The sequence below is a fragment of the Chaetura pelagica genome, unplaced genomic scaffold, assembly GCF_000747805.2.
Source record: "Chaetura pelagica isolate M959 unplaced genomic scaffold, ChaPel_1.0 scaffold76, whole genome shotgun sequence".
Taxonomy (NCBI): Eukaryota; Metazoa; Chordata; class Aves; order Apodiformes; family Apodidae; genus Chaetura; species Chaetura pelagica.
In genome coordinates this window covers 3,788,736-3,813,676 of record NW_009970723.1, presented here as the reverse complement: position 1 = coordinate 3,813,676, position 24,941 = coordinate 3,788,736, and the positions used below count along the sequence as shown (strand labels likewise).

Below are 24,941 nucleotides of genomic sequence, written 5' to 3'. Positions count from 1 at the left end.
TTCTGGCTGTTTGCACAACTTCTTTTTTATTCTAACCCTACATTAACATGAAAACTACATGACAGGAAGAGAAAAGAAACTCCAGATAATGCTCTGTCTTGCTCAGGGTGAACATGGACACAAAACCCCAGAAGTGTGGAAATAACACCTGTGGGGAGAAGCACCTTCTGCCCTTAGAGCCTAACTCTCAGCGTTCAGCACTGTTACAAGATGTTTCAGTGCTTCCCTAAGGATTTTATTTTCACCCCTAAGAGAAAGAAGATAAGTATATAAAATTCAGCTTTCTATTCTAGTGCAAAATCACAACTTTGAATTCACATATTCTTATCTTAATAGATCACATATTCGAATTTTGGTCCTGATTTTTACTATTAGAGACTTGTACTAGATTACTGTTACTTCATTGCCAAACTATGCCCCTGTATTACACAGGCAGTAAAGAAGCATGGATTTTTCTTCTTTGTTATGCTCTTTGCACAGAATGAAGGATAAATGGAATAGTTTGTCTCCCTGCATTTGAGAGACACACTACAACAGCAGGAGGGAGGCCCTGCTTCTCTCCATACCTGGCTGCTTTCTGAAAGAGAGGAAACCGAACCTTTTTAAGAACTTCTTTTTGTTTGTGAGATCTCTCACAGAAATGCTGCAGTTCTGTGTAGTCCTGCAGAGCTCAACAAACTGTGGCAGTCTTGAGCTCCTAGGCTGCCACACTTCATGTTCCCTTCCCCCACCAAAAGAATTAACAATGGAAAAGCACCAATTTAGGCAAACAAAGTGAAAAAATATAAAATTGCCCCTACAGATAATATAATGAAAATGTGGATATAAAGCTTTGCCACAGAAAGGAGATTGTAGATTGGTGTTTTGACCAACTCTGGATGCAAGTGGCATTAAGGGCACCCATGTGCTAGTTTAAATGAGGCTGAGACAGCATTTCTTCTGCAAACATTTACTGTAGTTTAAAAGCCTGGTGGTTGCAGCTGTCAGTCTGGGTTAAGACCTTAGCTACAGGTCTTGGAACAAGAGCTGATTCTCTGAACAAATGAACCCCCCCAATTACTGTGGGACTAGGAGAAGCATCTCTCTGACCTAGTAACAAGAAGGTGGGTGTTGGTGGATGTTTCCGCCACCCCTTTCCTTTGGGGTGGAGGAAGCAACAAAAGGCAAAAGTAGTACAGAGACTGGGACTAATTTTTTCATTTTCTGTCCATATCATTACAAACTTGCAAAAAATACTTCAAGTACATTACAGACAAACTTCTGGGAAGTTCTGGGAAGAGACTACATCTATTTGCTCAGATTAAATTTCTCAAGATTAGTCCACTTAAGCAACAAAGTCACATGCAATGGCTATGTGGAGATAACATAGATTTACACCATCAATCCATTCATCTGGAAACAAACCCAAACCCAAAACATAAACATAACACTTCCTTCTAGGCAGGCATCACCAATTATCCTAACATTCCAGGCTGCAAAAATGGCATTAATTATTTTCTGGCAAATATAATTAATATAATTGCTATTACTGTCTTTTCTTTACCTCTTGGATTTTGTATTTCAAATTTGCTCCTTGGACACAATGACATGCACCTTCTTTTTTCATCTAAAAGTTGATATTTTCAGATAATCACTTCTTGATTACAGTGGAGGCCTCAAAAACCAACTCAATAGACAAGTTACAAAATGGTGTAACAGAAGGTAATAACAGAAGTGATTGAATTTCATAATGGATTTGGACATTTCAAAGCATTCAAACCAAGAAAATAACCCCGAGTGGCCCAATAATTTGACCAGAATGTAACTTATTTTTCAATAATTTTGAGTTGGCAGAAAGAAGAAATGGCAAGCAATTAATTAAAAGCATACTCAAACAAACCTGATTTACTTTATGCTGTGCTGAGTTTCAACTGAGACATAACTCAATCTTGTTTACACTGATTCATTGAGTTTCTCTGTTCATAACTGACACACTTCATTTGTTAATTTGATCTTGAAGTAGTTTTCTGATCTCCAGTTAATACAACAGTTTGGAAGCTACTGCTAATTACATGGTAGAATTAGCTCTTAAATGGCTATTTTGCATGGGATCTTCTGGCTGTACTTCATGCTCTTGTATGGAGCACAGTGTTGTGAACAAAGAAAAATGAGAATGAAGAAACATAAAGAATACACAATTCTAAGGAAAATAGGGAGTGAGAATGTTAGGAGATTTACAAAAGTTCTAAAGGAAGAAGCTAAGAAGGAAGCAGTGCATGAAAAGTAAACTTCCGACTCAGGAGTAAAATAGAGATATTTACCTTTTAACATATATAATAGTTTAATTTCTTATGTTTGTTTTTTTTTTGAGAATGTCACATTTAAAAATAAGTTTTTAGAAACATGATGTAATAATTCTAGTGTATAGACCATAACACTATTTAAGTGACTATGAGACTAAGAAGACAACAGTGGAAATCAGCGTAGTGATCCATAACTAAGCTAAAAATGTGATATTTTTTCTGGTTTATGAATTTGGTTTTATTATTGTTGAAACAAGATGTTTATACTTATCATAAACTCATAAATTATATTTTATGATAGTTGAATAAATAAATAGCCACAAAAATACACATTTTCCTACTTACCCAACAGACAGGAAAGGCTCCTTTGATTCAAGTCTGTCAAATAAATAACAGAAGTTTTAAATATATGTATATATACTTATTGAAAACATTTATGTAATTAATTTAAAATAGCTACTCTCAGTATTAAATTTACTTGATGACCAAGAAACAGATTTGCAACTATAGAAGGAAGGGCCTGATCCATTGTGCTAGGAGATTAACTACAAAAAAATCCCATTTACCTAACTGAACCTTGGTTTAGAAAACAAATATTTACAAAGCAGTGTATCTAGGCCCTTTAAATTTCACAGATTCAGATGACTTGTGTAAGTATTTACCTGGAAAGGCTAGGGTGAACAAGTAATACTTTGTCCTTTTTCTATATTTTTTTCTGTAAAATGTTGTTGTATTTTTTTCCTGATGGCCATGATTTAGGGAAGATGTTGAGGTTTTGGTTTTGTTGTTGTTTCTTTTAATCCTTTAAAATAATATTGAATACAAGTGTAAGAACTTTGTTGATACAGAGGACTTTCACATCCATTTTACTTGTTTTCCAAAATCCTCTAGTCATATGACATGGCCATTTCTTTGTCTTGAGAACTTCTGTCATGTCTGCCACAATCACCCTTGCACTGAAGCTGAATGGCACTGGTTTGGTAGACCTAGCATAATGTCCAGTTCTAAAATCAGTTGTTACAAGTGTTCTCCAACTCTCTAATGTTGCTGCTGTCTCTGTGAGAAGCTGCACCACTTGCATAGTGTCAGGATCCTCTTCTACTAATAGTTTCCATTCAACCAGGATAGATTTAAAAATCCTCATCTATGTTACTGTACTGTATTTCTGCTACAGTACTTGCAACTGGCTGCCCTTAATTTTGCAGTGTGTCCTGGCTGCAACATATTTGTTAATATCAGTTGCTTAAGATCATTAGCATGTGGCTTTAGGTTCCTCATGAACAAATTTGCAAACTCACTTATTTTGAGAGCTTACATAAAATGCAAATGATGTACTAATTTTCACCTAGCATACTGTGTTAGAAAGAACAGCAAATAAAACCCCCAGGTACTTAATGTCTCTTTAGGAAAAGTGTTTCTAACAAAAAGTAAAGCATGTCATATCTGGACCTGAACATTTTGAACATTTGTGATGACCTCTCCCATCTGAAACCACTCCAGTCCCACAACAAAATGCCTGAAATAGAACTGTAAACAGGGGTAACTGTAAAGACAAGTACTGTAAATTATTTGTAAGTGTTTTAAGGACAAACATTTCCTGAAAGTCTTCATTGTAGAAAAAACAAGTACATTTGTATATGTTAGTCATCTAGCAAAGGTTTTGTCCAAAAACCAGAAATCAGTTTAGTTATTGCCATCTGTCTGGAAGGTTATCTACAGAGGGTGAACTTGTTGCTGTGTTTTTGAAAGTATTATATGGTCTTTAATTAAAAAACACTGCATGTCTTCTTTTTTGCAAAGCATTTACTACTTCTTTTCCAGAATCCTGAGTGGAAATAAGTTAGGAGATTGTCTTAATTTACAATGTCATATTCTAGGGTACTTTAAACCTATTTTTCTGCTGTTAGATTTCCAGCAATGGTAAGGACAACTTGCATAAGGCTTGAGTAACTTTTTCGTGATACTCATTGCTACACCTGACCTTTCGATTTCTTTCTGGGATTTTTATCCACACAGAAGTAAAGAATAGAAGAGGGGATCACTGTTGGACCTTCCTGGAAAGCACAGTGGAAGGCCAAAGCTGGATGTCACCACACTTCGAGGGATGCTTATCCAGGGCAGCCTCAGTGCTGTCACAAATGCTTTCCCCCCCCGCCCCGACTGCCATGCTGCACACCAAAACCCTCTTAGGTCCAAGAAAATGCTTAGCTTGGCATCCTCTGTGCTTAGGCAGTACTGCTAGAGAGCAATGAAGTGATGGGGCCCTTCATGTGTGGGCTCACATCCTTCTCCTGCAGGCTCTGTGCAGCCACCATGGATCACACATTACAGGAAAACATCTGCATCATGTTTGAATCTTATTTTTGCTGTATGATAAAAAGCCCAACTAGTGTTAATGTTTTGTCTCCTGTTTTTCTGATTAATTAAATGAACCAGACTTCAACAGTATCCAGTGTATGGCTCAAGAGATTAACTATAAGCCAAATGAGCAAATAATGAAAACCTCAGAACATATTTACATACTTCATAATGCAGAAATTTTGTAATTAAGAGAGGCCTGGCACTATCCTGATGGAGGACATTCTGGAGTATTTTACTTGCAAACGAACAGTGTGTGATAGAATGCCCTGTGGACAAAATACTGCAATTAAAAATCTATTTGAAATCCATTCTCAAGATGGAATTCAATTTGATTTAAATAGCACTGCCCTAGGTTTGACCCCTCTCCAGTATATTTTACTAAATGGTTTTAGATAATTTGCTGCATTAGTTTAAAGTAGTTCAAGTGTTCCTCATAATAAAGAAATACAATTATCTGTTGGCCTTGTATTTAAATTGGTATTTTAGTATAAGGTAAATTAATACAAAGGTTTTAAAACTGTAGCACCATATAAAATAACAACCTGTATAATTTTTACTGGTGACATTTATCAATATGTATTATAGATTTTTTACCTTTCTTTTCTAGCATGCAGTACATCAAATTCTCCAGTTTTGTGAAAGCTTCACATACTCAAATATCGTATCTCAAAAAGAGTAATCCAGATAAGCTGTGAAAAAGACTATCATTCATCTTCAGGAAAAATGTTAAGACAGAAATTTTCTTTCTTGAAAAATTGTATTAAGTGTCCAAGAAATGACAGGTTGAACAGTAAAGGGAATAATGTTTTAATTATGTAGGAATGGTAATAAAGCTGGAGACATCAATACTTTTCTTTCTGAAATGGTTTTTCACCAGAAAATTTCACTTGGTCAAAACGTCAAGATAATATATCAGTTTGAATATGAGGGAGGCAGGCTAATCAGAAGCATGACTGGGACTTAGCAGTGAGGTTGTGTTTCCCTTTGATTGTGAGCTGAGATTTTCTGACAAGTCTGACTTTCTTGTCTACATATAATGGCTAAGATTTTGCAGGAGGAAAACAGATTTTTACACCATGTAAATTGCTCAATCAAAATCAGTCACTGTAAATCAAACAGGCATAGGCAATCAATTTATACCCGTTGACATGCTATAGTACTGTCACACTCTGTGTTTAAAATAGAAATTCCCCATTTAGTATTTTATCCCTTGCAACCTGTCTTGGAGAGACATTTTATGAGATCTGTTTAACATAAATCTGTATTTCATAGTTTCCTTTACTGCCAGGTTTGCTTATATTAATGTTGATTATCTAAATCTCATCTTTGACATGGACTGAACATGTAGATGGACAAAATTTTCAAGGTTTGCAGGCAAACATACAAGAAAATGAGAATAGACCAAGGGCATGTGAATTTGTCTTTGGCTTGTAAACAAATCATTTAAGACCATGAGGATCCCAAAGGAAGCTCCACTTTCCCTGCATAATTGTTCTATTAAGGTTACAGGTAAGATGGCTTTTACATCTGAGGCTGGACCCAAGATACATAAATTTATATAATTTCTTTTTAAGGAATCCTTGCCTCTCCTTCCCAAAACCTATTTGTAGCACAAAGTGGACATTTCTAACAGTATCAGTGCTGTAAACAAGTAAAGGGATTTTAGCCAAGCATTTTCCAAGGTAACTCACCATGAATCAGTATCTTTCTCATGATGACCATATAATTTAATCTGTGAGGAGTTAGTAAGAAAAAATATGTGTCTGCTTTTCTGTCTACCTTGAATCAGGGAAAGTGATGGTTGGGAATCAAATCTGTTTTAGATGAGTCACCATTTTGTGCTACAATATTTAAATCAGTATTCCCAAGGAGGATAACTAGTGTGTTGTTGTTGTCACACATTTTCTGTTTCACTGTAAAATGCATGAATAGAGACTGCAGTTTTTTTGAGGATTGGAAAAGTTAATACCTCCAAAGGATTTAAGCTTTTCATTTCAGTCAAGTCAAATGACCTAAAAAGTATTTTGGACTTCAGTTGTTTGATGAATTTGCTGTATAGTGTCAGTGTCTATTTTGTATGATTGATATGGCTGACTTATTTACCTGTCAAGAATGCCTATCTCTGTGCTGTACAGCTTTAGGAACCAGAGGTCTAGCAAAAATATGTGAAGTTAAAGCATATTCAGATGTACGGCTCATTCTGTCTGCAAATGAATTTAATTTTAAAATTATAACGAAAGACAACTCAAGGGACATTTAAACAGAAATGGAGGTAGTTTGCCCTTCACAGTGATCAACCAGTGTTGCATTTTCCTCTCTATGTCGACCTTGTGTTTTGAAGTCAGCTGTCAGGAATCAGAAAACATCTTTCAGAAAAATTTAAAGCAGTATTGCTCACATTTTGTCTTCTAATTCCTTTACTTTGCAAAGTACATGCTTTATAACATTAGGTAACTCCTAATATTTGTATACAACACAAACAGGCTTAAGAAAAGCATGTCTTACTTTACAGAAGAATTATTATTTAATTTAACTTCCACTGTCTACTGAGACTGAAATAACCTTGCTGGATCATACTAGGAAATCCCGCCCCCCCACTCCCTCCCTCTCTTCTCTACTTCCTCCTTTCATCTACTTCCTACTTCCCTCCTTTTCTCCCTTCCTCCTTTCTCTCCTTGCCATTTATAATGGTTTCTGTGACATAAATTTCAATCATAGATAATTTTCCAGACATCAGTAATCATTGTCAGATTGAATTAGAGAAGAAGCTAATTTTGTGTTCTGAAACTTGAAAAAAAATGTAATTATGGATGTTGGTAATTTTTTTAAGAAGCATTGTTATATGCTGGAATAAATAAATGTTGGACCAGCTGTGTATAAGATCTAATCTGTCAGAAGTGTTTCAGAAGCAGAGGGTGTGGAGGAATAATTTACAGCTTTATATCAAGTTTTACTATTGCTCTTAATAAACTTAATGAGTTCCAGCTACTGTTTGGCATTGCAATTGATGACTCTGGTTAGAAAAAAACCAACACGAATTGTATTGTTTTCATTACTATTGTGTAATATCAAGCACTGTATTATCATGAAAATGTAAGAGTGCCCTGGGAAGTTCTTTTCCACAGAACTAAATGCTTCTGTTATTTATTGAAGCACAAAAATTCTGGTACAAAATGAAACACATCCCTCAAACCATGGATGGAGACTAGAGTACTGCAAACCCAAAATTACATTTCTCAATGCAAACTTACTCCTTTGACATGATAGCTGACTTAATGGATAGAAGAAGAGAACTATAATAAGGAAGATCATGATTTTTCAAAGCTTTTAATATTATTTATATTATATAAATCACATTTTTTAAATATAATTATATTATTTAAATTATTTAAATTATACATTTATATTATTTATATTATAGCTCCTTGTATGGGAGCCTCATATTTAAGCTGGGAAAATATGATCTAATTACCTTAAGGGAAACATTTTAAGTAAAAAAAACTCAACATGCTCAGGCACGAACAATTATGCTAATGAAGGGGGGGGACACACACATCAAATATTATAAACACTCAGGACTGTATTTTGTTCAGTTTTGTTTTGCTTAAATGATTTAAACAACTAAATAGAAATTATGTCTGTAAAGTAGATGGCAAAAAGCTATTTTTTGTCCACCAAACCATTAAAATCTGAAATTTGTTTGATAAATTGGAGAAATGTTCTAACATCAGTTTAAGAAAACTGAGAAAAAAAAAAAAAAAGAGAGAAAAAAAAAGGAAAAAGTCCATTGAAAATCTAAAAACAAGAACTGATTTAGACATATATGAAATGGAAGACAACTGGCCAGGTGTTGCAAAAAAACATGTTTCAGGAGAGCAAGAATAGAGTAACAAGATCCTGTTTAGTATAGCAACGTACTAAAACCTTTTTCTATCCGTGTGCCAGCTTTGGGCACAGCATTTTACAACAGGATGGGGTTAGATGGAGAGAATTAAAAGGAGAGCAGTTGAGTTTAAAGGATGAGAAGGTGCTTTAGAGTGATGGAAATGCTGTCGTTAGGTCCTCCATGCATCCTCTGTGAAATGGGAACTTCTACCTTGAAAATATTAGCTGGAGCTCATGCTTCCAGCTCCAGGTATTTCTGATAGTGATCTAGGAGCTAGAGTTTCTGACATTCAGATCCTTTCTGCTCCATGACAAGTCTAAAATTTCTGCATGTACAGACCTTAAGGGCTGTCTGCCTGCAACAGCTCACTGGAGTCACAGAGTATGAAAGTCTGGGACAAACACCAGATATAACAGGAGGAACAAGGAACAAAGGCTACCAATCTCTATATGCATGTCTGTAAGCTATAGATGCCTCACTCTTGAGAAATATTTTTGCCATGTAATCCCTTGCTGGTTCCATCTAATTCTGATTTTGAAAGAAGTCTTTAGCATTAAGGAGCTAACCCCTGCCTGCCAGTCACACAGATGCTTTCCCATATCTGTTCCAGAGATGTTCCAAGTTCACCCTTGTTTCAGCCTATAGTAACTACTGACGTTCCAAAACCTCCCTTGAGGTACAGCTATTACCTTAGGAACACAAATTGATGCCACAACACAGGTATGTTGTATATTACAGTAAAAACTGATGTCACAACTAAACCAGAAATACCTTAGTTCTGCATTTTTGTTCTTTAGCTCCTCTGAACCATTGCAGTTGCAATGAGCAGTGTCCTGTAATCAACACATGCTTCATCTCTTCTTCTACTCAGACTGTAGTTAATCTAAACTTAATTGAAATTCACAACTGGAATATTTTAGTTTATGTAAAAAAAAATAATAAATTACTAATCACTGAAGAATTTATTCAATAACTAAGTTACTAGATTAGCAAGCACTCTAGAGGTAAACAGAGGTTTACTTAAATAACGTCACAGCTTTGGCTACCTGAGTGTCTGTATAGAGATGTGTATAAAATCCTTAGTATATATAATATGCATTTAGTCCCTTATGAAAGTATTGCAACATATTATGCATTCTGACTGACGAGAAAGACCCCTTTTTCCAATAACCTATGATTTCTGACAAGGTTAATTAATTAACATTGGGAATAACTTGGATAATTCCTTGATTTATTAGGTTTTCCCTGGCCCAATGAGGGGAAACTGGCACCCTAAAGAAGTTAAATTTCCAGTATATCTAGAGGTGATGCAGATCTTACAGAACCTAAAATACAGAAAGTTATGGTTGGTCCCCATGAGGCAGCACTGTTGGCCATTTTCTGTCTTAGGCTGCTTGTGCTTAGTGCAGGTTTTGGTTTGCACTAATGCAGTTACTCTGAATTTAATATTCTGCAAAATGAAGCTGCCTTTGTCCTTTTCAGAGTTTTGAAGTGAAAGGAATTTTTCGCTCAGCATATATATCGTATTATTTTAAGTGTTTTATATGTCCAGACAACAGAAAGGTTCTAGCAAAAAACATCATCATCATCTTCATCATAATCATCATTATCATCATCATCATCACTCCATTTCTATATATTTATATTTATTAATATTAATATTGATATGTCTATTAAAAAAACCCTGAAGTAGTCACTGATTATTGATGTAAAGCATTTTATTTAGGCAATTCTACTTAGCACCTAAGCCCATGAAAGTGTAGTGCCAGGGCACCTGTGTAGTAAAAGGTTCACAGGCAACACTTAACATAGGATTCTGTCTGCAGTACCTGATGTCGAGCTGTCTAATCTAATGTGCTGCCACTGTCCACTGAAAACCTGATGCAATATTATGGGGGTTTTCAAAGTCAGCCCAAGATTAAGCAAGGTTTGTCCCTTCTAATTTCTTCTGCTTTACTTTATAAAATAGTTTGGTTACAGATGTAATTCCAAATGACCAGATTTAGCTAGTTTCCTAGCAAAATCGGAATCTTGTTACATAATGTATAAACATCAAATTCTTGACAAAAGTACACATTTCATGGGCCTCCAGGGTTTATTTCTGCATGACTTAATAGGACAGATAATCTTCAGCCATCAGTGAGGAGGGTGCAACTGAATAATACGTTATCTCTAAAATTTGACAGCTGAAGAACTGAATAAAGGGTAGCTTTTAATAGAGGGAGGAAGGGGTTTAAAAGACTGTCTCTTCCCTATGCTAATTTTCACAACAGTAAGAGCAATAGCAGTTGGTTTTCATATACCAGTAAATATGTACTTTGTCATGGTGGATACTGAGTGCACTACTGTTAAAATACAGGGGATGGAATGGTAGGAAAGGGAGGCATGGAGACAAACAGGAAAGGAAGTCGTTTCCAATAATCCTCATTAATGGGTGGCCTACTTTTTAGCCAGCAAGCAGAGAGAAAAATTTAAAAGCTTTCAGTAATTTGAAGGCTGTATAATAATAAAATATTTTCAGAGAGCTGGAACTAAAAAATAGTATCATTTCCACATAACAGAGTTTCAGGAGCTGATTACAGTTTGCTGTATTTTCCTCTGTAAATCTATGAGTCACAAAGACAACAAGAGCTGCAACGTGGATACTCATAGCTGAGGTAAATACTGGTGTGTCTCAGAAAAACTAAGTTGTGACTTGGAAAGAAATTCATTCAGGCTCTAGATATGAACACCTTCTTAGATAGTTAAGGACTACAGTTTCTTCCCACACCCCCCAAAAGAAATCTCATGAAGCCAAATGCTGTGATAAGGTAGTCAAACTGAATTTATTTTGTACACCACAACCATATTATGTTTCGAGTCATGAAGAAATGAATGCTCAGATTCAAAGTGAGATTCTTGCAAGAATAACAAATAAGAACTCATATTCATTAGGATAAGAACAGTCCTAACTCTGATCCCTTTCTAAACTGAGAACATGCTCACTTTTGTTTATTTGTTCAAGTAAGTAAAGGGAAAAAGCTCTGGAGAATGAAAATATCTTCATGTCACTGCTGTAATTTTTTTAGTTGCTTTTTCCCGTCATATACTAACACTTGCTAAATTTTGTAAAAATCTATACTCCCCCCCAAAAAAACCCCAAACCAAACAAACACAATTTTGACAAAAAATATAGTTGTGTACTTAGCTATCTACATTAAGGTCCTCTTTCTGATAGCTTTAATAATTCTTTGCATGAAGTTGATGTCATCTGACCCTCTTCTGCTCTAAATCAGAGTAAGAACATTCAGGTCAATATCTATGGGTCTAAAAATGTCTGCAATGGGTTCATCAGGATGGGCTGAGCAAAACAGTGTTGACTGATCTAATGCACACAATCAATACTACTTTACTGCATGGTTATTTGTAGTCACAAAGAGATGAAGGTTAATGCAGGCATCACCTTTGAGGATCCCAAGACTGGAGGCTTAATCTCCTTTTCCCTCAATGACACTACTAACGCTTAAAAGTAGTTACAGAAGGTTGCTCTGACAACGTATGATTCATGTTTGTCATGCTGTTTCCTAGAACAATCTTGCTCTTGTAAGACTGAAAAGTGCAATATACATTTTTATGTCAATAGATACTATAAATTGCTTATTTCTTAGGGACGGTAATAAATTCACACACATATATGAAAACATTTTTTACTTTTCAGTGAAACAGCCAATGCATTTGCCAGAAGTTCTGGGTATACCAGCAATACGATCTACCAAAAAGGCATGCGATTTTTTAACCTATTCTTTAAGAAATAAAATTACATTTGACATTATGCAGCAACAGCAATATCTAAGTATCAGGCCTGGCAGGCTGGATAATAAATTTCAGACAGTCTACTTTGTGTCTAACAGAATTCAGTAAGAAATAAACTTGTGGAGTAATAATTCACTGCATATTAATATGTTGTTATTGTGCCTCTTTGTTGCTCACAATACAGCCTGTGCTATTTGTAATTTTACTTAGCATTTTCCCTCAAACTAAGTATATGTTAAATCTCTAAGTATATATGAAATCTCTTCGGTAAAATTTATAACAAGTTACAGCTTCTCATTTATACAGCTTTCCTTATTTATTCACAGAATACTAAATCTATGATACAGCATTATATTTCTATTGCTGCTTGCAAGCCACCCAAACTGTGCCCTTGCAGTACATCAGCAGCTCCCAGACTGAAATACAGCTTTCTGTACAATTAGAGGTGTTACATTATGTGAGAACCAATGCCTAAGTACGAGCCCAGAGAGTGGTGCTCTGAAGCAGAGCCTTCCCTTGCATCTCTGAAAACTGCTGCATTTAAAGGGTTTACTAAATTCCTGAAAATGAAGAATCCAGCTGTTCATTTGCCATGTTAGGACAGGCCCTTCTCTATTCTGTGTCATGAACCCTATGTTCTTACGCTTAAGACCTCTATAAAGTAATAAGACAGTTACAAAACAACAGTGGCTGCAAAACTGGATACTGCTTTTATGACACCTGCTTCACAAAATCTCTAATTTGGGAAAATGATCATGGCATCTGTTTCTGACTTTTTAAAATAAGTTGTAAGTACTATTCTTTTTCTTTTGAAGGCAACAGAAGCACAGTCCTACAGATGCCCCTCTGCAGAGGGCATCACCTTTGTATTAGAACACACTAAATCCAAATTCTGATTATTTCTTATCTCAAATGTTAGAAAACATACAGTAATGAAGGGTGAAAAACTCACATGTAATAGCTGATAGGAATGAGGCTTAGGCTGTCACTATTTAAACTCAATTAATGACTAAAAGTACTATTTCTTTTTGCCTGCAGGCAAAATCACTAGCACTCTGAATCTATTAAGAGTTTATTTTTTAATTATAAATTAAAGCTTTTGCATTTGTATTAGCAGCACAAATTCTTGAATGAAAAAAGTCATAATAATTTCCATGCCATAAGAAGTTTGTGACCATGTTTTCTATTCTACTGTGGTATAAACAGTGATTAAAAATCACAAAAGAAATAAGATGGTTTCACAGTTAGTTACTTTAGGATATCATAGTGTTTCAGGTTTCACAGAAGATGAAAAAAGTAGGAAAGAAGATTAAACATCAGGAGGAAAAAAAACCACACAAAAAATGCAATAAAGAGAGAATAGGCTTTTCTTCTCCAAACTTGCTAATCTCTGAGTATAAGTGTGATTACAGTGTCTGTGCAGTTGAAGAAAACAACATCAGCCATGTGATATCATCTTCTGTAAGAGGAAAAGGGATGCAGCTGCTTATAGGTGTGTAAGTTGGTGTCACTGACTTCCTCTTAACAAAGAAAAGCAAATACCAAAACAAAATGAGAAAAGACTGTGCAAATCCAAAGAATAACTTGAGGGGAGATAGGAGGAAAGGCAAGCGCTGGTCTTTCAGTCTATACATGAAAGTTTCAAAATGGATGTAAGTCAAGAAAATAGTTTAAAACCTCTGGTGAAGGTGAATACAAACAACTTGATAAAAATGTAAAATATAGTATATAAAATGTAAAATATAATTAAGAATGCTACTAAAGTTTTCAACACAATTGCACTGCTTGTAAATTCTGAGTGCGAATTTCAGACTGAGCGATCATTATTTCTGTACAGTAATGGCTGCTTCAAATGTGATCACATTTAAGTGTGAATGCTATTTGCCTAAATGAATGTAAATAATATCTTACTGGACTTAACATTATCTCAATTTAAACTTGCAAAGAAATGTTGTTTTATGGAAGTTAGACCTTTCATCAGGCAAAGAGATGCAGAGAAACACTCATCTTAGATTAATTCCATTGCACTGAAATAGCTTATTTCATGAAGCAAGGTAATCAAAGACATCAAGAAGATACATATCTGTGAAAGTAAGCACTTTGATTCAAAAGAAATATCACACTATGTCATCTTATTATGATGTATTCATCAAAGGATTATGTTCCATAAGCATAAAGGATTTTTTTTTTTTCATTCAGTATGCAGAGAAATGTAAGACATGTGACCACAATTTAATGCAGATGTAAAGTATGAGTAAATGATGAATTAGGTTTATTTTCTTCTGGTTGAACTGTGTCTTTAGACTCTTGTAGGCCAGTAATAAAAATGGACACACAAATGCATTAAGCAGAAGAAATAAAGAAGTTATTGGAAATCTAGGACAGTATTCAATCAAGAAAGATCTTTATACCTGCAGTTATTTTTATTATATGCCAGTAGGTTAAAGCATATTGCTAATACACTGCCAATGACACACTACAGCAGCAATTATGCAAAATACTGCAGCATTCAAATAGAATGGCAATGCTTGTCTGGCACAGAATTTGTTGAGTTGGTGTTATGCCTTCAAATGGGAGAAATGAGCTCAAGAACCCTTCTACCCTGGAACAGGAAGTTACTGCATTGCCCATGACTATGCCTTTCACACTTTCTCCTGAAATGAAGGGCACCCAAGAGTGCTTAGAAAAAGACTCAAAAAAATTGATGGCTCAGGGAGCTGTGATGCAAACCAAACCACACCAAACTCTATAAACCATATCTTAACATTAGCCTGAGAAGCAGAGACCAAGTAGAGAAAGACTGTGAACAATTCTTTAAACCACTGCTATAGAATGAAACTGCAAAAAAAACCAGAAATGCAAGATATGGAACATAATCCAGTCAGGTTTGTGATGGAGATTATAAAAGCAAAATGTATGGAGGAAAATGATAAAGTACTTTTGTAAGATAAAAGTAAAACTGACAGAAAAGCATAATCTTACATTGTAAATAAAAGAGAATATATTTTCAGTATATTAATATTAGACATTTAAAAAAATAATTTCCTCCCACGGCCATGGGACTTATGAAATTGTAAAGTAAAGGTTGTTTAATATGGCTAATTTGTAGCATGTTACATCAAGTATGTGAAATATACATTTCAATTGCATTACAAGGAGAAGTGGTTGGGAATGGGAAATTATTGTGGCATGTAATACCACTGAGGGAGCATTGAACCATTACCTTGAAACTTCAGAGAGCATCTGGGAAAGAACTTGCCCTCAAGGGAAGCCTTTGGCAGGGCCATGATGTGCCATAGACTGGCTGTGCTGTGGGAACTCAGCCACCACCGGCTGGAGATCTGATCAGCGAAAGCAACATGGTGAGGGATGATTTAACTTGTTAATTTGTCAACTAAATCCATCCTATGAGTTGTTTCACTTCAGGATAAGTCTCAGCATGATGGATTCCAGGCTAGAAGGCGGTATGCCCAGCCAACAATGGGAGGAGGGGGGCTTAAATAACTCCTCACTGGGCCTTCAAGATGTGGTCCTGGGGGCAAGGCCAGCTTTGCTTTTTGTAGCCTTATGAAGAAGGTTGGAATTTGGCAAAGATGAAAGTAATCCACATGGGGAGGGCCAGTCCTGGCTAAATTGGTCTTGGAGATGTTTACAGATCAATTACAATATTAAACTGAGTAGAATAAAGAGAGTGACTGCACACCCTGACAGTGCTGAGTCCTAGTTTACTTCCAAATCCTAGTCTCTTGCTTTCCTGCATTATGCAAATATTAGTTCACTCCCAAGGGGTTCACCTTTGGTAAACTAGTTTCTCCAGCAGACTCCTGTGTGATCTGGGATGGTTTACCCCCAAGTCCCTCCCAGTTGTTCCAACATCGCTGCACTAACTTTGGCTCCCTGTGCCCCCTGCGGTCTCCAGCAGGTCTCCCCCATCACCTCACACAGTGGGGCCTTCAGTAGCCATGCTCATTTTTATGCCACTAAAGCTCCCACCATTCTGCTATCCCATAACACGGTCTTTTCATTATTTCAAGAGGCTCAAAATTAGGTGCCCCTCCATTCTTCTAAAAAAACCCCATCTTTGTTACTGCTAGAGGCGTGCCAGAAAGGACTTTTAGCTGACCCCCATGCCAACACCTGTACAGACAGGACATGTTGAGCCCATCTTGAGGCAAGGCAAGCTACTAGCTGCCCTGCCCTGCCTGGCCTGGGGCTTGGGCCTGTTCCTGAAGCAACCATTAACAACCTGAGGAGCCATTAACAACCTCCAGAGTTAAGAACTAGGAGAGCCTTGTCCTTTTTTAAATAACCCCAGCGAAGACCTCCGAAACAGAGTAAAAGCTTTCAGACCATGCATTTAACACCTCATACAATTCAGTGCTTGACTGATAGAATATTATCTTATGATTTAGATAAACAGAATGCTGGCCCATCAAAGTATTTGCCCTGGATTCTATTTTGGTATGTTGGAGCATAAACCCAGAGAAAAAAACAACAATAAATGGACTTTCAGATGCAGACATAGAAGTGCTTTAGTGAAATACTGATCAAAACACCACTTTGTCTTTTTAAGACAAATTGTGATCCTTTATTTTACTGCAACAATGCTCCCAAAGACTGCATTAACACATTTGTGTCAGCACCTTTAATCCGCACCTTGTTCTTCAAAGAAATGAAGATTAGCCAGTAAAATTAACTTCTGCTTGAGGCTAAACCCAAAAGCAAGATGCAAAATAATTTTCAGATGCAGATTTGTCAGGCATTTGGCTGTCTGCAGAAGTGCTATGCTAAAAAAGGAAATTCACAACAGTTTTGAACCTTCTGGGATTTAGGCCTTCCCTCACATACTGAATAGCAATGCAAATCAGGAGGAATGCTGCTGAAGATAACAGTTATGTTAGATTTTAGCCGATCCCTGAGCACTACCCTAAGCATATCTGTAATTTTTCAGTGAGTGCGCTTAAAGTTAGTGTGTTTAGCAACCTTCTGAAGCAAAGCCTAAACCTTGCTGTTCTCCAAATATTTTAAAGGCCCAATCCAAAATGGAGGTTCTTTTATTGTGGATCAAGTTGCTTCTCAGTGACACTGACCTGCTCTCATAGTGCTCTAACACTGTCCCTGAATGCCTAGACAATGTTTCCATATAACTCCCAGGTCACCTGTTGATACTTCCACTTTTTAATGCCATTTTTTTATGTTGTTGTTTTTTTGTTTGTTTGTTTGGGTTTGTAGCTGTTAGATTGTTTTTGTTGTTGCTTGTTTGTTTGTTTTCAGGAGCTTCTTGTTCATCCACACAGGTCACCTACTGCTTTTGCTTGATTTATTGTTCATTAGGATGAACCATTTTTTACATAAAGGAGCTGATCCTTAGAAATCAATCAGCTTTACTGCCTCCTCTTCTCACAAGCTCCCTGGGCAGCCTGTTCCAGGGCTCTGTCACCCTCACCGTGAAGAAGTTTTTCCTCATATTTAAATGGAACTTCCTGTGTTCCAGCTTGTGCCTGTTGCTCCTTGTCCTGTCACTGGGAAATACGGAAAGGAGTCTGGCTCCACCCTCCTTGCACACACCCTTTAGGTACTTGCAGGCATTAATTAGGTCTCCCTTCAGCCTTCTCTTCTCAAGGCTAAAATTTCCCAGGTCTCTCAGCCTCTCCTCATAAGACATATGCTCCAGATCCCCAGTCATCTTTGTTGCGCTCCACTGGACTCTCTCTAGTAGTTTCCTGTTTCTCTGGGGAGCCCAGAATTGGACGCAGTTGCAGAGGGTGATGAGGCTTCCCCTCAGACTCCTTTTCTTCAGACTAAATGACTCAGTTCCCTCAGCCACTCCTTATTTTTTCACCAACTTGGTAGCTCTCCTCTGAACACACTCTTGCACCTCAGTGTCCTTCTTACAGTTAGGGGCCCAAAACTGAACACAGTACTCAAGGTGTGGGCTTACCAGTGTTAAGTACAAGGGGACAATCACTTCCCTACTGATTCTGGTCACACTATTCCTGATGCAGGCCAGGATGCTGTTGGCCTTGTTGGCCACCTGGGCACATTGCTGGTCCATGTTAAGCTGGCTGTCAACCAGCACCCTGAGTTTCCCCTGGGCCAGCTTTCCAGCTGCTCTTTCCCAAGCCTGTAGCATTGCCTGGGGTTGTGACCAAAATGCAGGACCCGACACTTGGCCTTATTCAGCATCATTCAATTGACCTTGAACAAAATTGACCCCAAAACTGAGCTCTGAGGGACACCACTGGTGACCGGCTACCAACTAGATTTGACCCTGTTTACCACAACTCTCTGGGTCTGGCATCCAACCACTTTTTTACCAAGTGAAGAGTACACTTGTCTATGCCATGATTTGCCAGCTTCTTCAGGAGAATGCTGTGCGAGATGGTGTCAGAGGCCTTACGAATCTCCAGGCAGACAATATCCACAGCTTTCCCCTCATCTAATAGGTGGGTCACATGGTCATAGAAGGACATCACGTTGGTCAAGATAGACCTCCCTTTCATAAACCCGTGCTGGCCTGGCCTGATCGCCTGGTTTTCCTGCACTTGCCATGTAAGCTCACTCAAGATGAGCCTCTCCATGCTCTTTCCTGGTACCAAGGTCAGGCTGACAGGCCTGTAGTTCCCTGTATCCTCCTTCCGACCTTTCTTGTGGATGGGCATCACATCAGGCCTAAAAATCTCTAACAAACGAGACTGAACAAACAATAGTTTTTATCCTTACTACTATGTTGTACACAGACATTGTTTTTCTGACCCATTGAATGTCTACCTTAGAACACTTTCTTCAAGCCAAACTTCCTGAACATGCTTATGAAAACACCACATGTGGCAAGTGTCAAAGCTTGTTTAAATGACCATATAGCACATCTACTGTTTCTTCTTTATCCACTAAATTGACTGCCTTTTCAAAGAAGGAAGTTATATTGCTTCAACATAATTTGCTCCCAATAATTCTACCATGGATTTTTTACCATCTTCTTATTCTCTAGGTGTTGGTAAATTGATTGTTTAGTAATTTGTTCTAGTACATTTCTGGGAATCAACGCTGGGCTGAATAGATAATTTTCTCTGTCCTCCTCTTCTTAAAAATAGGTATAATGCCTGTCCATACCCACTGCTTTTCTACCTTATTTGACCTTCTTAAGTTTTTGAAAGCAGTAACTAATAGTCCACACAGAGATTCAGCTAGTCCTTTGAACACCCTGGAGTGAATCTCATACCTTTTCCATTGAATTCACTTATTCAAATACTGGTTAACCAATTGTTTTAGTCCACACTCTCTCATTAAAATTGATTCTTTAAAATAGCTGGTCAAGTAATCTATTTTTCTAAAGCTTTTTTTTCTGTATCATCTACTATCTGGTCTCGTTTTTTGCTAAGTAATGGCAATACAAAAGAGCAGAGAAAGCTACTCTAATGACAAGCTTTTTTTTGTTGCCTTTTATAACTTCATGTGTCTTAATCTTTCCGATGCCCTGTTGGATGACTCTTCTCCTCTTTTCTACTGATTTCCAGTCATAGGGGTTTGAATCCACATTTTGTATGATTTCTTTTTACTTTAAAAGATATTAAAGAAATTTCATGCTGTCATATTATTCCTTTATTCTACTTCTGCTTTAGCAGAATTTTCTGTTAAGCACAGTCGGTGCAAGATTTTCTGCACTCCTTTTGTCCCTAAATTTTTTTCCCAGAAGATCCTACTTACCAGTCCTCTGAGGTCATTGAAGTCTGTCCTTTCTGAAATCCTTTATCCTATTTCTACAGCTCTCAGTTCTCCCTTTTCACAGTGATGTTTGGCAAGAACTAAATTTTTAACCAATGCCTCTCTCAGTCAAAATCAAACCTGAAGTAACCACTTCCCTCTTCACTTTCTCCATGTTGTGGGTTGACCCTGGCCATCAGCTAAGAACTCACGCAGTCACTATGTCACCCCTCACTGTTGTTCCCAGGAATAGGAAGAGAAGAAGTGGAAAAAAAAAATAATAAAAATACATGGGCTAAGATAAATAAGGGAAGGAAGGAGGGGAAAAAAAAAAAGTGAAGCAAAGGCAATTACTTTCCACCTCCTACAAGCAGCCCAGGCAGTCTCCAAGCAACAGCTACTTAGGAAGGAAAAACCTCCCTAGCTTTTATTTCTGCTCATAATGTTATATGATACAGAATATCCCTCCAAAAATGTTCTCTGCTCTAAAAATAATACCTGTATCACATCAGCTCAAGGCAACTGTATGGTAAAACTTCACATTATTATTATTATGTAGAATGCAGGCTCAGATCTAAAATGCTCCTGAATGCCTCATTTTGAGATCCCAGCCTTGAATTTCCAGCTGAAGCTTTCAGACCAGATCAGGTTTGAAAAAGTCCTGCTAAAGTGTCACCAACAGAGCCAGTCTATTTGCATTTCAGCCACAGAAGAAATCAACCCTAATTACTCTCATGGATCTGGAGCACAAATTCTGTAGTACTTTTATTGAGCAGAAATGCATGCTTATACGTCTGTCAATCCCCCTAACAACCTGGAATGCTTCACTACACATAATGGAGTTTGTAAAAAAGGTAGGGGGCTCTTCAGGTTTGTACAAGCCATATGAAAAACAGTCTACTGTGAATAGAAGAAAGACACTATTGGTGCTCTCCTAAACACTTCAGGAAGAAGCGCAGTCTTGTTAGAAGTTGGTTCTCACCCTTGACATGTAACTCAATGAGAAATCAGTTCTGTTGCTCTGAAATTATTACTTATTTTACGAACCCTGCAAGTAAAAAAGTCACTAGAACAAGAACATAGCCAAGAAATAAATCATAAGGATGAAAAACTGAAATTTCACCCATTTTTTTTTTTAAAAAAAAGAACAAAAAATTCATTGATTGTAGGACTATAAGTGGAGACATTAATAAACACCTCACACGTCACTAGACTGGTCTTTTTGTTGCTAGGTTTAGTAAATGACAGTTTTATAATTTTATTGTGAACTTGATTATGATTTTGTTAAACATTACATTTTTATGTGAGCATAAACTCTGCTTCTCTTCTGCTGCACTTGCATTTTCACTTCAGAAAAAATAACAAGAGGTATGGAGGGAAATTTAAATTAGCAATGCATGAACAAATAAATAGATCCATTTTTAATGCATAACATATTTAAATTCAAAGATTAAATTCCAGACTGAGCACTTGAGTGGGGTCTGAGAGCACTTACTGTTTACCAAGCACAACCCCAAGTGATGTCAGCATCCCTGTAACAAAACCTGTGCAAAGCAATTGCATTGCTACTTCATCATAAAAGAGTGTCAGTGTCAAACATGTCTTCAAATAGCTTTTTAGTATAGCAAGACTTCATGTGTAATATCTCTTACAGTTTAAAACTGCAGCCCCTTCCTTTGTCTTGTTCATGGGTCAGAGTGACATTAGTAGATACATTTCCGGTTACTATCATTTTTCTAATAAAAATTGAGTTGTAATAATTTCAGATGAAAACTCACTTACCTATAAAGTGCTGAAAGTGGCCGCTTGTTGCCAGGTTTTGGTCTATATGGTTTTGGTTCTCCTGCCATGTTGATGTCTGAAAGCAAGTATTTGATATTAGTAAGGCAAAGTTTTGGAAATCAGAGTGAGTTAGCAAAGGCACCTGCAAGACATTGAAAATAAGTAATAGACAGCGAAAATAGACACCATATATAAAACATCTATTTAGTTTTTACCACTTTGGAGCTGACAATATAAAATTCTCTTTAAAATTCTTCCACTAATGCATGAGCTTCCGAGGGAAAATGTCAGTTATTTGAAAGAGAGAGAAATTACATTTTTTTAAACAAACATGAGTTTCCACTCATGGGATTGAAGCCAACAACGTATTTCTATTACAGAAGGAAACTTAAATAGTAACTTAGATTTAGAGACAAATTATGATAGCAAGTAAAATTCTGTTGTGGCGGGCTATAATGGTTCTAGAAAGTTCCCCTTTAGAATCTAGAGAAATGCACCATGTCTTTAACTACCACTTCACTGTCTGCTCAAAACAGAGTTTTCAAAAGCAAATGAGAGTACCTGTTTCCTACCTCAAATCCTTTCATATATTTATTTATTTATTTTTGGTTCTGACTATAAAAACACATTGGCTCTAAAAATTGAATATGGAAAGAAAAACACTAGTTTTGCCCATGCTTTATCTTAGGCAGGCATTTAAAATTCTCAACAGCACTAGAAATCCTGTGCATACTTATTAAAAGTTTACTTATATTAGGTCTGTGCATTTATCCTTGAAATTCAAAAATAAATGAAGCCTATATAGACATTAGTCATGCTGGATTTCAAGTTACCACCTTCTTTTGAATCATGCTTGAAGACATACCAGAAAATACATGACCATCATTTTGATTGCTACTAGCAGTTGCCCATAGGCAAAACCAGGCCCTCTTAGAGAGAGTACCTGATATGAGCTTATGAAGCTGTCTATACAAATACAAATCTATATTTAAAAGCTCTGCCCACCCACCCTGTGAATGGTGATATTACAGCAAATCGCATGGATAAAGTAAAACTTCTGATTAGGGAGCAAATTCCAGGCCATCTGAATCCTGCTGCAGTTGAGTCTCTCCTCAGTTTCACTAATGTACAAAAGGGTAACATATAACAAAAATCAACACAGTTATTTCAGTGTAAAATTGCTGTCAAAAGCCAATGTATTCCATTTACTGCGGAATCACCGAATGAGCGAGATTTTCAAGGAAGCACACGCTCTTGGTAAAATCTGTTAAACCTGAAATTGAATGGAATGGGGGGAAAACAGAAATAGAAAGCTAAGGTGCAAAATGCTGAACATTTTTATTTCTGCTACTTTTGATGTCAAAAGTGGCAGTAAAAACCTGAGACTTACTGACTGAATACTTTTATTTCACACAAAGTGGAAAAAAAAAAATCCATCTGATTTTATTTTTTTACCAGTGAGAAACATTGAAAATATGTATCCCTGAGATTTCATGACATAAAAGATTTTTCCATTGGAAATGTCATGCTTCCAACATTTTAAATAATTTTTAATATATTTTCCATTTAAATTTGATATTTTGAGCTAAAAAACTCTGTCAATTTAAATTATACAAGGTCCTAAAATGAAAATTTTTTGTGTATAACTATTCCATTTAAAATACACTTTTGGGTAATTTTTTCTCCTTTTAAAGCATTTTGGAATTAGATCTGATTGTAGTTTCTTTTGTAGGAGCTGTATTACTCTTAAGTAATAGTTGTCCATAGCTTACTACATTTCTTGTATCGTTCTGAAACTGGATGAATATTGGAGACAGTTTTCATACCTCCTTGAAATGCTTTCCTACCCTTAATTTTAAGCAAGTGCTCTATTAAATATATATTAATCTTCCCCTTCCTTCGTTGTTAAAAATTCAGCTACAATTCACTTATTTAAAGAAATTTTAAATAAATATAAATTTTACTACTGTTGACCCAATAAAGCAAACATCAAACATGCCTGAAAGCCACCAAGGAATTTTCATAGCTGTGCTGCATTTCCATTGGCTCCTGGAAATTAAAATGAATATTTTATCCTGTGGCCTTTACAATAATTAGACCTTTTCACGTTATTTTCTTATGTCAGCTTTAAGGTCATTGACTGTATTGACTTGCACTATCTCCTACTGCAACTAGGTCAGATTTTAGGGAAAAAATAGAATTAGAATCTGTTCTTGGAAAATACCTCAGGCTGTGGGATTAATCTTCACATATTTTTCATGTCTTTCATCTGTTATTCTCTTAGAGCTACAGCCCAGGTCACTATTCTTAGGCATATGAACATAAAAGGACTTTAAAAACTTTCTGACATCCTTCTGGAACAGATCAGTACTATCTTGATGACTATTCTTGCAGATCCACATTTGCAGCTCTACAGCACCCACTTTTAACAAAGACAAGCAGTGTAGAAGACTAAGGGCTGTTTGTTATGTATTCCCTTCATTTTAATCAAATGCTGTCAGAAAGGTAAGGTTGCAAGAAAATTCATCTGTAAAGCTGCTCAGGATCAGTTAAAAGTCCCTCGCACTTAAATAAATCTCTAAATGTACTGGCAAAAAAACCAAACAAACAAGGGTGAATGATGTTATATAGACAGTAATAGCCAGAATTTCTCTTTAACACAGGCAGTAGTTCAAAGAAAAGCTGTGCACATGGGGTTTTTCTGTTAATACGAAAGTGATTGAATAGCTCTGCAACTCCCTATGCACCTTATGTAGTAAGTTAAGAATGGATATAGGAAATGGTTTGAAACGTTACAACAGATTTTCATGACATTATTTTTCAGCACTATCTACTCCAACCTCAGTTTTCTAACTAAGATTAGAAATTAACTTGACAACATTTCACAGGGTAGATCATTTTTAGCCCAACTGGAAATCTTGTGAGATAACTTGTCTTGCTTCATCCATCATTAGTTTCACGGCAGACACTTACATCTACTAGGTCATAAACTGTTTGTCAAATACATTTGTTGGCTGCAGCAGAGATTTACCTTTGCTAAGGATTCCACCTCATGGAATGCAGAGAGGTATCACACATTTTTGATGCAACATTAGCTACTGCACTTGCACATGAATATGAACCAGACAACCTGA

The 24,941-nt window shown here is 36.5% G+C and overlaps 1 protein-coding gene across 1 annotated transcript in view; it reads right to left on the bottom strand.

Annotated features, from left to right (window-relative positions):
- RALYL (RALY RNA binding protein-like) overlaps positions 1–24,941 on the bottom strand; it is a 106,729-nt gene that overhangs the window by 50,632 nt on the left and 31,156 nt on the right. The window contains exons 2-3 of the mRNA XM_010006407.1: positions 21,808–21,883; positions 2,628–2,660 (exon numbers count right to left, since the gene is read on the bottom strand). Of these exons, the coding sequence (XP_010004709.1) occupies positions 2,628–2,660; positions 21,808–21,883 (109 nt within the window). The remainder of the gene's footprint in view (positions 1–2,627; positions 2,661–21,807; positions 21,884–24,941) is intronic.